The sequence below is a fragment of the Myiozetetes cayanensis genome, unplaced genomic scaffold (genome assembly GCF_022539395.1).
Source record: "Myiozetetes cayanensis isolate MyiCay16 unplaced genomic scaffold, myiCay2020 scf257, whole genome shotgun sequence".
In the NCBI taxonomy this organism is placed as follows: Eukaryota; Metazoa; Chordata; class Aves; order Passeriformes; family Tyrannidae; genus Myiozetetes; species Myiozetetes cayanensis.
The window spans coordinates 3624-16668 of record NW_026087474.1 but is presented as its reverse complement, the minus strand read 5'-3'; the positions used below and the strand labels follow the sequence as shown (position 1 = coordinate 16668).

The 13045-nt window shown below is 43.6% G+C and overlaps 1 protein-coding gene across 18 annotated transcripts; it reads left to right on the top strand.

Annotated features, from left to right (window-relative positions):
- Window positions 1–373: 373 nt before the first annotated feature.
- Window positions 374–12305, top strand: LOC126642849 (hepatic lectin-like). Of its 18 annotated transcripts, none has more exons than XM_050320811.1 (7): window positions 374–768; window positions 3741–3848; window positions 5402–5476; window positions 6909–7240; window positions 7763–8122; window positions 8707–8867; window positions 11067–11114. In XM_050320811.1, exons 1-5 carry the CDS (start codon window positions 723–725, stop codon window positions 7988–7990), a joined length of 789 nt encoding a protein of 262 aa, XP_050176768.1. In that variant the 5' UTR covers window positions 374–722; the 3' UTR covers window positions 7991–8122; window positions 8707–8867; window positions 11067–11114. The 18 variants fall into 18 exon arrangements, with proteins under 18 accessions (XP_050176768.1, XP_050176769.1, XP_050176770.1 ...); XM_050320814.1 differs by lacking the exons at window positions 8707–8867; window positions 11067–11114 and adding exons at window positions 9097–9290; window positions 12008–12054 and having other exon boundaries at window positions 375–768; window positions 7763–7929; XM_050320816.1 differs by lacking the exons at window positions 8707–8867; window positions 11067–11114 and adding exons at window positions 9097–9290; window positions 9485–9654 and having other exon boundaries at window positions 375–768; window positions 7763–7929.
- Window positions 12306–13045: the final 740 nt, after the last annotated feature.

Sequence of the window (13045 nt, the reverse complement as noted above, 5' to 3'; positions counted from 1 at the left end):
CCTTTTTTTCCTCTTCTTTTCCGCCTTTTCCTCTTCCTCCTCCTCTTCCTCTTCTTCCTCCTCCTGGGAAGGGGAAAAATGGGGGAAAAAAGAGGGATTTGGGGGATAAAAATGGGGATAAAGAGGGATTTTAGGGGGAAAAAATGGAATAAAAGAGGGATTTTGGGGGGGAAATTGGGATAAAAGAGGGATTTGGGGGGGAAAATTGGAATAAAGAGGAATTATTTGGGATAAAAATGTGGGGAAAAAAGGAGTTTGGGGGAAAATTGGAATAAAAGAGGGAATTTAGGGGGGAAAATTGGATTAAAAGAGGGATTTTGGGGGGGAAAATGGTGGGAAAAAAAGGGGAATTTTGGGGATAAAAATTTTATTCCCAATTTCCCCCCCCCTTTCATTCCCAATTTTCCACTTTCCCACCCCAAAAAAAACCCCAAAAATCTCCAATAAACCCCAAAAACCTCCTTTTTTTTCCCCAGAATTCCCAAAAATTGGCCCCAATCCCAATTTTTTTTGTTGTTTTCCCAGGACAAATCGACCTTAAATAAAAAAAAAACCACTTTGGGTTAATTTTTAATTTTTAAACCATTCCAAGAGGGTTTTTTTTGATTCCAGGGATCAAAAATCCCCTTTTTTTTTGCTTTTTTTTGGGTTTTTTTTCCTTCTTTTCTCCCTCATTCCCAGATTTATTTTTTTTTTATCCCCTTTTCCCAGATTTTTCCAGGATGGAGGAAGAGGAGCAGCTGCACCACGACCTCAGGGACTTCACAGGTGAATTCCAGGAGTTTTGGGGGATTTTTTGGGATTTTAAAGGGAAATTCCAGGATTTTTTATGGGTTTTTATCCCAGGATTTTAAAGGGAAATTCCAGGATTTTTTATCAGGAGTTTGAAGAGAAATTCAAGGATTTTTTCCCTGGATTTTAAAGGGAAATTCCAGATTTTTTGGGTTTTTTTGGGGGGATTTTAAAGAGAAATTCCAGAATTTTTTCCCTGGATTTTAAAGGGAAATTCCAGATTTTTTTTCCCAGGATTTTTAAGGGAAATTCCAGGATTTTTGGGGTTTTTTTCCCAGGATTTTAAAGGGAAATTCCAGTTTTTTTCAGGGAATTTTCTGGGATTTTCAAGGAGAAATTCCAGGATTTTGGGGGGATTTTCCAGGATTTTCAAAGAGAAATTCCAGGATTTTTTTGGGTTTGATTTTTTGGAGGTTTTTTCTGGGATTTTAAATGGAAATTCCAGGATTTTTTTTCTCAGGATTTTAAAGGGAAATTCCAGGATTTTTTGGGGGAATTTTTTTGGATTTTAAAGGCAAATTCCAGGATTTTTTTTCTCAGGATTTTAAAAGGAAATTCCAGGATTTTTTTTCTTGGGATTTTAAAGGGAAATTCCAGGATTTTGTGGGATTTTTTACCAGGATTTTAATGAGAAATTCCAGGATTTTTGGGGGGTTTTTTTCCAAGATTTTCAAGGGAAATTCCAGGATTTTTTCTCAGGATTTTAAAGGGAAATTCCAGGATTTTTTCTCAGGATTTTAAAGGAGAAATTCCAGGATTTTTTGGGGGGATTTTCTGGGATTTTAAAGGGAAATTCCAGGATTTTTTGGTTTTTTTTTCCAGGATTTTAAAGGGAAATTCCAGGACTTTTTTTCTTGGGATTTTAAAGGGAAATTCCAGGATTTTTTTTCTCAGGATTTTAAAAGGAAATTCCAGGATTTTTTCCCTGGATTTTAAAGGAAATTCCAGGATTTTTTAGGGTTTTTTATCCCAGGATTTTGAAGGGAAATTCCAGTTTTTTTCAGGGAATTTTCTGGGATTTTCAAGGAGAAATTCCAGGACTTTTTTGGGGGAATTTTTTTGGATTTTAAAGGGAAATTCCAGGATTTTTGGGGGGATTTTAAACCCAAATTCCAAGATTTTTTCCCCCAAATTTTCAAGGAAAATTCCAGAATTTTTTGATATTTTTTCCCCCAAATTTTAACCCCAAATTCCAGGATTTTTTCCCAGGATTTCAAACCCAAATTCCAGGTTTTTTTCCCCAGGAATTTTCAAGGCAAATCCCTGAATTTCCCCCCTCCCCCATTCCCTTCTTGGTTGTTGAATCCCCAAATTCCTGGTTATTCATTAACCCTTTGGTCAACAGGGCTGGAAAAATCTGGGAATTTCCTTTCCCTTTCCTTTATTTTGTAAATTATTTAAATTATTTTATGACTCAAAATCTCATTTATTGTTATTTTGGTTCAGTTTATTAATTATTAATTAAAAATCTCATTTATTGTTACTTCAGTTTATTAATTATTAATTAATTTACTTATTATTAATTAATATACTTTTAATTGATTAACATATCAATATATTTTAATTAACATATTAATTATATATTATATAAAATACATTAGTTAAAATATATTAATAAATTAATTTATAATAATATATTTGTATTTATTTCATTTTTTATTTAATTAGCTTTATTCATGTTATAATTATGCTTTATTACTATATAACTTTAAGTAATTGTTTATTAACAATTACATAATAATTAACTTTTGGTTGATATAGAATTAAATTTGTTAGTTTTTATTTAATTAATTTTAATTAATTTTAATGAACATTTAATTCTGATTTGATTGGTTTAAATTAATTCTTATTATTAATTAATTTACTTATTATTAATTAGTATATTCTTAATTTTTATTTATTTAACTTTATTACATTAGTATTAATTACTTTTTATTACTATATACCCTTAATTAACTATTTATTAATAATTGGATAATATTAATTACTTTCCTATGTATTTTTATAGATTATATATAATATATATTTATATATAAGATATATATTTTTAGTTTTTATGTTATTACTTACATATAAACATATTTATATTTATATTTTTTATATTTATATTTTATTTTTCATTTTATTCTTATCTTTATTTAAATTTCCATTTAACCTTACATTTATACTAATAAATTAACTAATTAATGCAAAATTAGTAGAACATTCATTAATTGCTATTTTATTATACTTATAAATTAAGTAATTAATGCAAAATGAGCAGCACATTCATTAATTGCTATTTTATGAATTTTTAATTGTTATTTTATTAATATTTAATGATTATTTAATTTATTTCCCCCATATTTTATTAATATTTAATGATTATTTAATTTATTTCCCAAAGATATATCATGTAAATATATATATTTATATATTTTTTATATATTTATATATATTTATATATATTTTATGTTTGCCTATATTTTATATACATTTTTTATATTTATGTATTTTTTATATTTATATCTATTTTATATATATTTATTACTATATTACTTACATATAAGTATACTTATATTTTATTTTTCATTTTATTTGCATTTTTATTTAAATTTTTATTTAAATTTATATTTATACTTACTAGTTAATTAATTCAAAATGAACAGCACATTCATTAATTGCAATTTTATTAATTTTTAATTGCTATTTTATTAATTTTTAATTGTTATTTTATTAATTTTGAATGAATATTTAATTTATTTTATTTTATTTGTATTTTGAGTTAAATTTTTATGTTTTATTTTTGATTTTATTTGCATCTTTAGTTAAATTTTTATTTTAATTTATATTTATACTTACTAATTGATTAACTCAAAATGAACAGAACATGAATTAATTACTATTTTATTAATTTTAATTGCTATTTTTTTACTATTTAATGAATATTTCATTTATTTCCCCCCCAGACCGGGGTTTTCTCCGGAGTTTTCTCCGCTCTTCCCTCCCTTTTTGGCTCCTGCTCGGCCTCTCCTTCCTCCTCAACCTCTTCCTCTCCAGCCTGGCCCTTGCCAGAGGTAAAATAGTCCCTAAATCCCAAATTTCCCCCTCAAATCCCAAATTTCCCACCCCAAAATCCCAAAATTCCACCCTTAAAATCCTGAATTTCCCCCTAAAATCCCAAAATTCCCCCCCAAAATCCCAAATTTTCACCCCAAAATCCCCTTTAATTCCTTAATTCCCCCCCCCAAATCCCAAAATTCCCCCCCTAAATCCCAAAATCTCTCCAAATCCTAAAATTCCCTCCCTAAATCCCAAAATTCCCCCCCAAATCCCAAAATTCCCTCCCTAAATTCCAAAATTCCCCCCCAAAATCCCCTTTAATTCCTTCATTTCTAAATCCCCCTCCTAAATCTCCAAAATTCCCAAAATCCCAAAATTCCCCCCAAAATCCCAAATTCCACCCCCCAAAATCCCAAATTCCAAGAGAATTCCCCCCCAAAATCCCAAATTCCCTCCCTAAATCCCAAATTCCAAGAGAATTTCACCTCAAAATCCCAAAATTCCAAGAAAATTCCCCCCCTAAATCCCAAAATTCCCTCCTCAAATCCCAAAATTCCCCCCTAACCCGAATTTCCCCCCAAAATCCCAAAATTTCCCCCCCAAAATCCCAAAATTCCAGGAAAATTCCCTCCCAAAATCCCAAATTCCAGGAGAATTCCCCCCCAAATCCCAAAATTCCCCCCCCAAATCCCAAAATTTCCCCCCCAAATCCCAAAATTTCCCCCCAAATCCCCAATTCCCATCCCAAAATCCCATTTAATTCCTTAATTTCACCCCCCAAATCCCCAAATTCCCTCCCTAATCCCAAAATTCCCCCCCAAAATCCCAAAATTCCCCCCCTAAATCCCAAATTCCACCCCCCAAAATCCCAAATTCCAAGAGAATTCCCCCAAAATCCCAAATTCCCTCCCTAAATCCCAAATTCCAAGAGAATTTCACCTCAAAATCCCAAAATTCCAGGTGAATTCCACCCCCTAAATCCCAAAATTCCCCCCCTAAATCCCAAAATTCCCTAAAATCCCAAAATTCCCCCAAAATCCCCAAAATTCCCTAAAAGTCCCAAAATTCCCCCAAAATCCCAAAATTCCCCTAAATCCCAAATTCTATCCCAAAATCCCCTTAATTCCTAATCTCCCCAAATGCTAGAATTTCCCCAAAATCCCAAAATTCCAGGAGAATTCCCCTAAATCCCCAAAATTCCCCCCCCAAATCCCAAAATTCCAGGAAAATTCCCTCCCAAAATCCCAAAATCCCAGAAGGTTCCCCCAAAATCCTAAATTCCCCTAAATCCCAAAATTCCCTTAAAATCCCAAATTCCACCCATAAAATCCCAAAATTCCCTAAATCCCCTAAAATTCCCCCAAAATCCCAAATCCCAGGAAAATTCCCCAAATCCCAGAATTCCCTAAATCCCAAAATTTCCCCAAATCCCAAAATTCCCCTTAAATCCCAAAATTCCCCCAAATCCCCCAATTCCCCCCATCCCCCATCCCCAAATTCCTGGGAATGTTTTTCCCCCTTGGAAAACCCCCCAATTAATGAGATTTTTCCTGGAATTCTTTCCCAGTTTCCGGCCTCTCTTCCCAACTCCGGGAGCTGAAACCTCAACGGGAGCTCAACTTTTCCAACCGGGATTCGCTCCGTGAGTCCCTCCTGGAATTTCCTGGAATTTCCTGGAATTTCCTGGAATTTCTTGGAATTTCTTGGAATTTTCTGAAGTTCTGGAATCCCAAAAATCCCCCAAAATCCCCAAAATCCTCCCCCTCATCCCCAGGATTCCCAAAATTCCCCCCTAGGATTCCTTCCCAAGTTCCCCTCGGGAAAAATCCCAAGGAATTCTTTGGGAAAATTCCAGGTAAAATGTGGGAAAATTCTGTTGAAAATTTGGGAAAATTCCAGTTAAAATTTGGGGAAATTCTGTTTAAAATTTGGGAAAAATCCCATTGAAAATTTGGGAAAAATCCACTTAAAATTTGGGATAAATCCCATTTAAAATTTGGGAAAACTCCCATTTAAAATTCAGGGAAAATCCCAGGGAATTCTTTGGGAAAATTCCAGTTAAAATGTGGGAAAATTCTGTTGAAAATCTGGGAAAAATCCTGTTTAAAGTTGGGAAAATTCCATTTAAAATTCAGGGAAAAATCCCAGGGAATTCTTTGGGAAAATTCCAGTTAAAATGTGGGAAAATTCCATTTAAAATTTGGGAAAAAAACCATTGAAAATTCGGGAAAATTCCATTTTAAAATTGGGAAAATTCCATTTAAAATTTGGGGGAAAAAAATCCCATTTAAAGTTGGGAAAATTCCATTGAAAAATTGGGAAAATTCCATATAAAATTCGGGAAAAATCCCATTTAAAACTTGGGAAAAATCCATTAAAAGTTTTGGGAGAAATCCATTAAAAATTGGGAAAAATCCGTTGGGAAAAATCCATTAAAAATTTGGGAAAAATCCACTTAAAATTCTGGAAAAATCCATTAAAAATTGGGAAAAATCCATTGGGAAAAATCCATTAAAAATTTGGGAAAATTGCATTAAAAATTCAGGAAAAATCCATTAAAATTGGGAAAAATCCATTGGGAAAAATCCATTAAAAATTCGGGAAAAATCCACTTAAAATTCTGGGAAAAATCCATTAAAAAATTGGGAAAAATCCATTGGGAAAAATCCATTAAAAATTCAGGAAAAATCCACTTAAAATTCTGGGAAAGATCCATTAAAAATTGGGAAAAATCCATTGGGAAAAATCCATTGGGAAAAATCCATTAAAAATTCGGGAAAAATCCACTTAAAATTCTGGGAAAAATCCATTAAAATTGGGAAAAATCCATTAAAAATTCAGGAAAAATCCATTAAAAATTCGGGAAAAATCCATTTAAAATCCAGAAAAATCCATTTAAAATCCAGAAAAATTCCATGTAAAATCCAGAAAAATTCCATGTAAAATTCAGGAAAAATCCCATGGAACCCTTCAGGAAAATCCCTTTGAATCCTTAAAAAAAAATCCCCCTTTTTCCCAATAAATCCCCCCTAACCCCACCCCCCTTTCCCCCCTATCCCTTTTTTTCCCTGCAGTTTTTCCCTGCGGGCCGAATTCCCGGGACTGGGAATATTTCCATGGAAAATGTTACTACTTCTCCCTGGGCAAATCCAGCTGGGAACGAGCTCGGAGCCAGTGCCGGGAGCTCGGGGCTCAACTCGCAGTCATCGACAGCTTCCCGGAGCAGGTGCTGCTTCCTGATCCCAAATCCCACATTCCTGATCCCAAATCCACCTCCCAAATCCCTGTCCTTGATCCCAATCCATGTCCCAAATCCCTGATCCCGATCCTGATCCCAAATCCACCCCGGATCCAGTGCCGGGAGCTCGGGGCTCAACTCGCAGTCATCGACAGCTTCCCGGAGCAGGTGCCGCTTCCTGATCCCAAATCCCACATTCCTGATCCCAAATTCCTGACCCTGATCCCAAATTCCTGACCCTGATCCCAAATTCCTGCCCCTGATCCCGATCCTGATCCCAAATCCACCCCGGATCCAGTGCCGGGAGCTCGGGGCTCAACTCGCAGTCATCGACAGCTTCCCGGAGCAGGTGCCGCTTCCAGATCCCAAATCCCACATTCCTGATCCCAAATTCCTGACCCTGATCCCTAATTCCTGACCCTGATCCCAAATTCCTGGTCCTGATCCCGATCCTGATCCCAAATCCCCCCCGGATCCAGTGCCGGGAGCTCGGGGCTCAACTCGCAGTCATCGACAGCTTCCCGGAGCAGGTGCCGCTTCCTGATCCCAAATCCCACATTCCTGATCCCAAATCCACCTCCCAGATCCCAAATTCCTGGTCCTGATCCCGATCCTGATCCCAAATCCACCCCGGATCCAGTGCCGGGAGCTCGGGCTCAACTCGCAGTCATCGACAGCTTCCCGGAGCAGGTGCCGCTTCCTGATCCCAAATCCCACATTCCTGATCCCAAATCCCAAATCCCTGATCCTTTTCCTGGTCCTGATCCCAAATTCCTGCCCCTGATCCCGATCCTGATCCCAAATCCACCCCAGATCCAGTGCCGGGAGCTCGGGGCTCAACTCGCAGTCATCGACAGCTTCCCGGAGCAGGTGCTGCTTCCTGATCCCAAATCCACCTCCCAGATCCCAAATTCCTGACCCTGATCCCAAATTCCTGACCCTGATCCCAAATTCCTGGTCCTGATCCCGATCCTGATCCCAAATCCACCCCGGATCCAGTGCCGGGAGCTCGGGGCTCAACTCGCAGTCATCGACAGCTTCCCGGAGCAGGTGCCACTTCCTGATCCCAAATCCATCTCCCACATCCCAAATTCCTGACCCTGATCCCAAATTCCTGACCCTGATCCCAAATTCCTGACCCTGATCCCGATCCTGATCCCAAATCCCACATTCCTGATCCCAAATCCACCTCCCACATCCCAAATTCCTGACCCTGATCCCAAATCCCACATTCCTGATCCCAAATCCCAAATTCCTGATCCCAAATCCACCTCCCACATCCCAAATCCCACATTCCTGATCCCAAATCCCACATTCCTGATCCCAAATCCACCTCCCAAATCCCTGTCCTTGATCCCAATCCATATCCCAAATCCCTGATCCCAAATCCAGCCCGGATCCAGTGCCGGGAGCTCGGGGCTCAACTCGCAGTCATCGACAGCTTCCCGGAGCAGGTGCCACTTCCTGATCCCAAATCCCACATTCCTGATCCCAAATCCACCTCCCAAATCCCTGTCCTTGATCCCAATCCATGTCCCAAATCCCTGATCTCGATCCTGATCCCAAATCCACCCCGGATCCAGTGCTCGGAGCTCGGGGCTCAACTCGCCGTCATCGACAGCTTCCCGGAGCAGGTGCCACTTCCTGATCCCAAATCCCACATTCCTGATCCCAAATCCACCTCGCAGATCCCAAATTCCTGACCCTGATCCCGATCCTGATCCCAAATCCCCCCCGGATCCAGTGCCGGGAGCTCGGGGCTCAACTCGCAGTCATCGACAGCTTCCCGGAGCAGGTGCCGCTTCCTGATCCCAAATCCCACATTCCTGATCCCAAATCCACCTCCCACATCCCAAATTCCTGACCCTGATCCCAAATTCCTGCCCCTGATCCCAAATCCATCTCCCACATCCCAAATCCCACATTCCTGATCCCAAATTCCTGACCCTGATCCCGATCCTGATCCCAAATCCACCCCGGATCCAGTGCCGGGAGCTCGGGGCTCAACTCGCAGTCATCGACACCTCCCACATCCCAAATCCACCTCCCACATCCCAAATCCCACATTCCTGACCCCAAATCCACCTCCAGATCCCAAATTCCTGACCCTGATCCCAAATTCCTGCCCCTGATCCCGATCCTGATCCCAAATCCACCCCGGATCCAGTGCCGGGAGCTCGGGGCTCAACTCGCAGTCATCGACAGCTTCCCGGAGCAGGTGCCACTTGATCCCAATCCACATTCCGTCCAAATCCCACATTCCTGATCCCAAATCCACCTCCCAAATCCCTGTCCTTGATCCCAATCCATATCCCAAATCCCTGATCCCGATCCTGATCCCAAATCCACCCCGGATCCAGTGCCGGGAGCTCAGGGCTCAACTCGCGAGTCACTGACGAGCTCCCGGAGCAGGTGCTGCTTCCTGATCCCAAATCCACCTCCAGATCCCAAATTCCTGACCCTGATCCCAAATTCCTGACCCTGATCCCAAATTCCTACCCCTGATCCCGATCCTGATCCCAAATCCACCCCGGATCCAGTGCCGGGAGCTCGGGGCTCAACTCGCAGTCATCGACACCTCCCACATCCCAAATCCATCTCCCACATCCCAAATCCCACATTCCTGATCCCAAATTCCAGACCCTGATCCCAAATTCCTGCCCCTGATCCCGATCCTGATCCCAAATCCACCTCGGATCCAGTGCCGGAGCTCGGGGCTCAACTTCGCAGTCATCGACAGCTTCCCGGAGCAGGTGCCGCTTCCTGATCCCAAATCCCACATTCCTGATCCCAAATTCCTGACCCTGATCCCAAATTCCTGCCCCTGATCCCGATCCTGATCCCAAATCCACCCCGGATCCAGTGCCGGGAGCTCGGGGCTCAACTCGCAGTCATCGACAGCTTCCCGGAGCAGGTGCCGCTTCCAGATCCCAAATCCACCTCCCACATCCCAAATCCACCTCCAGATCCCAAATTCCTGCCCCTGATCCCAATCCTGATCCCAAATCCATCCCAGATCCAGTGCCGGGAGCTCGGGGCTCAACTCGCAGTCATCGACAGCTTCCCGGAGCAGGTGCTGCTTCCAGAACCCAAATCCACCTCCCACATCCCAAATCCATCTCCCAGATCCCAAATCCCACATTCCTGATCCCAAATCCACCTCCAGATCCCAAATTCCTGACCCTGATCCCAAATTCCTGACCCTGATCCCGATCCTGATCCCGAATCCACCCCGGATCCAGTGCCGGGAGCTCGGGGCTCAACTCGCAGTCATCGACAGCTTCCCGGAGCAGGTGCTGCTTCCTGATCCCAAATCCACCTCCCACATCCCAAATCCCACATTCCTGATCCCAAATTCCTGACCCTGATCCTAAATTCCTGCCTCTGATCCCGATCCTGATCCCAAATCCACCCCGGATCCAGTGCCGGGAGCTCGGGGCTCAACTCGCAGTCATCGACAGCTTCCCGGAGCAGGTGCTGCTTCCTGATCCCAAATCCCACATTCCTGATCCCAAATCCACCTCCTGATCCCAAATTCCTGACCCTGATCCCAAATTGCTGACCCTGATCCCAAATTCCTGACCCTGATCCCGATCCTGATCCCAAATCCCCTGGATCCAGTGCCGGGAGCTCGGGCTCAACTCTGCAGTCATCGACACCTCCCACATCCCAAATCCACCTCCCACATCCCAAATCCCACATTCCTGATCCCAAATTCCTGACCCTGATCCCAAATTCCTGCCCCTGATCCCGATCCTGATCCCAAATCCACCCCGGATCCAGTGCCGGGAGCTCGGGGCTCAACTCGCAGTCATCGACACCTTCCCGGAGCAGGTGCCACTTCCTGATCCCAAATCCATCTCCCAGATCCCAAATTCCTGACCCTGATCCCAAATTCCTGCCCCTGATCCCGATCCTGATCCCAAATCCACCCCGGATCCAGTGCCGGGAGCTCGGGGCTCAACTCGCAGTCATCGACAGCTTCCCGGAGCAGGTGCCACTTCCTGATCCCAAATCCCACATTCCTGATCCCAAATCCCACATTCCTGATCCCAAATCCATCTCCCACATCCCAAATTCCTGACCCTGATCCCAAATTCCTGACCCTGATCCCAATCCTGATCCCAAATCCACCCCGGATCCAGTGCCGGGAGCTCGGGGCTCAACTCGCAGTCATCGACAGCTTCCCGGAGCAGGTGCCGCTTCCAGATCCTAAATCCCACATTCCTGACCCCAAATCCACCTCCAGATCCCAAATTCCTGCCCCTGATCCCGATCCTGATCCCAAATCCACCCCGGATCCAGTGCCGGGAGCTCGGGGCTCAACTCGCAGTCATCGACACCTCCCACATCCCAAATCCACCTCCCACATCCCAAATCCCACATTCCTGATCCCAAATCCACCTCCCAGATCCCAAATTCCTGACCCTGATCCCAAATTCTGCCCTGATCCCGATCCTGATCCTAAATCCACCCCGGATCCAGTGCCGGGAGCTCGGGGCTCAACTCGCAGTCATCGACAGCTTCCCGGAGCAGGTGCTGCTTCCAGATCCCAAATCCATCTCCCAGATCCCAAATTCCTGACCCTGATCCCGATCCTGATCCCAAATCCACCCCGGATCCAGTGCCGGGAGCCTGGGCTCAACTCGCAGTCATCGACAGCTTCTGAGCAGGTGCCGCCTCCGATCCTAAATCCTACATTCCTGATCCCAAATCCACCTCCCACATCCCAAATCCCACATTCCTGATCCCAAATCCACCTCCCACATCCCAAATCCCACATTCCTGATCCCAAATCCACCTCCCACATCCCAAATTCCTGACCCTGATCCCAAATTCCTGACCCTGATCCCGATCCTGATCCCAAATCCACCCCGGATCCAGTGCCGGGAGCTCGGGGCTCAACTCGCAGTCATCGACAGCTTCCCGGAGCAGGTGCCACTTCCTGATCCCAAATCCCACATTCCTGATCCCAAATCCACCTCCTGATCCCAAATTCCTGACCCTGATCCCAAATTCCTGACCCTGATCCCAAATTCCTGCCCCTGATCCCGATCCTGATCCCAAATCCACTCCCGGATCCAGTGCTGGAGCTGGGCTCAACTCACCGTCATCGACAGCTTCCCGGAGCAGGTGCCGCTTCCTGATCCCAAATCCCACATTCCTGATCCCAAATTCCTGCCCCTGATCCCAAATTCCTGCCCCTGATCCCGATCCTGATCCCAAATCCACCCCGGATCCAGTGCTGGGAGCTCGGGGCTCAACTCGCAGTCATCGACAGCTTCCCGGAGCAGGTGCCACTTCCTGATCCCAAATCCTACATTCCTGATCCCAAATCCATCTCCCAGATCCCAAATCCCACAATCCTGATCCCAAATCCATCTCCAGATCCCAAATTCCTGACCCTGATCCCAAATTCCTGCCCCTGATCCCAAATTCCTGCCCCTGATCCTGATCCTGATCCCAATCCACCTCTCGGATCCAGTGCTGGAGTCTCAGCTCAACTCGTAGTCATCGACAGCTTCTCGGAGCAGGTGCCACTTCTGATCCTAAATCCATCTCCCAGATCCCAAATCCCACATTCCTGATCCTAAATCCTACATTCCTGATCCTAAATCCACTCTCCCAAATCCCTGTCCTTGATCCCAATCCATGTCCCAAATCCCTGATCCCAAATCCCCCCCGGATCCAGTGCCGGGAGCTCGGGGCTCAACTCGCAGTCATCGACAGCTTCCCGGAGCAGGTGCCACTTCCTGATCCCAAATCCACCTCCCACATCCCAAATCCCAAATTCCTGATCCCAAATCCACCTCCAGATCCCAAATTCCTGACCCGGATCCCAAATTCTGACCCTGATCCCGATCCTGATCCCCAATCCACCCCGATCCAGTGCCGGGAGCTCGAGGCTCAACCTCGTAGTCATCTGACAGCTTCCCGGAGCAGGTGCTGCTTCCTGATCCCAAATCCCACATT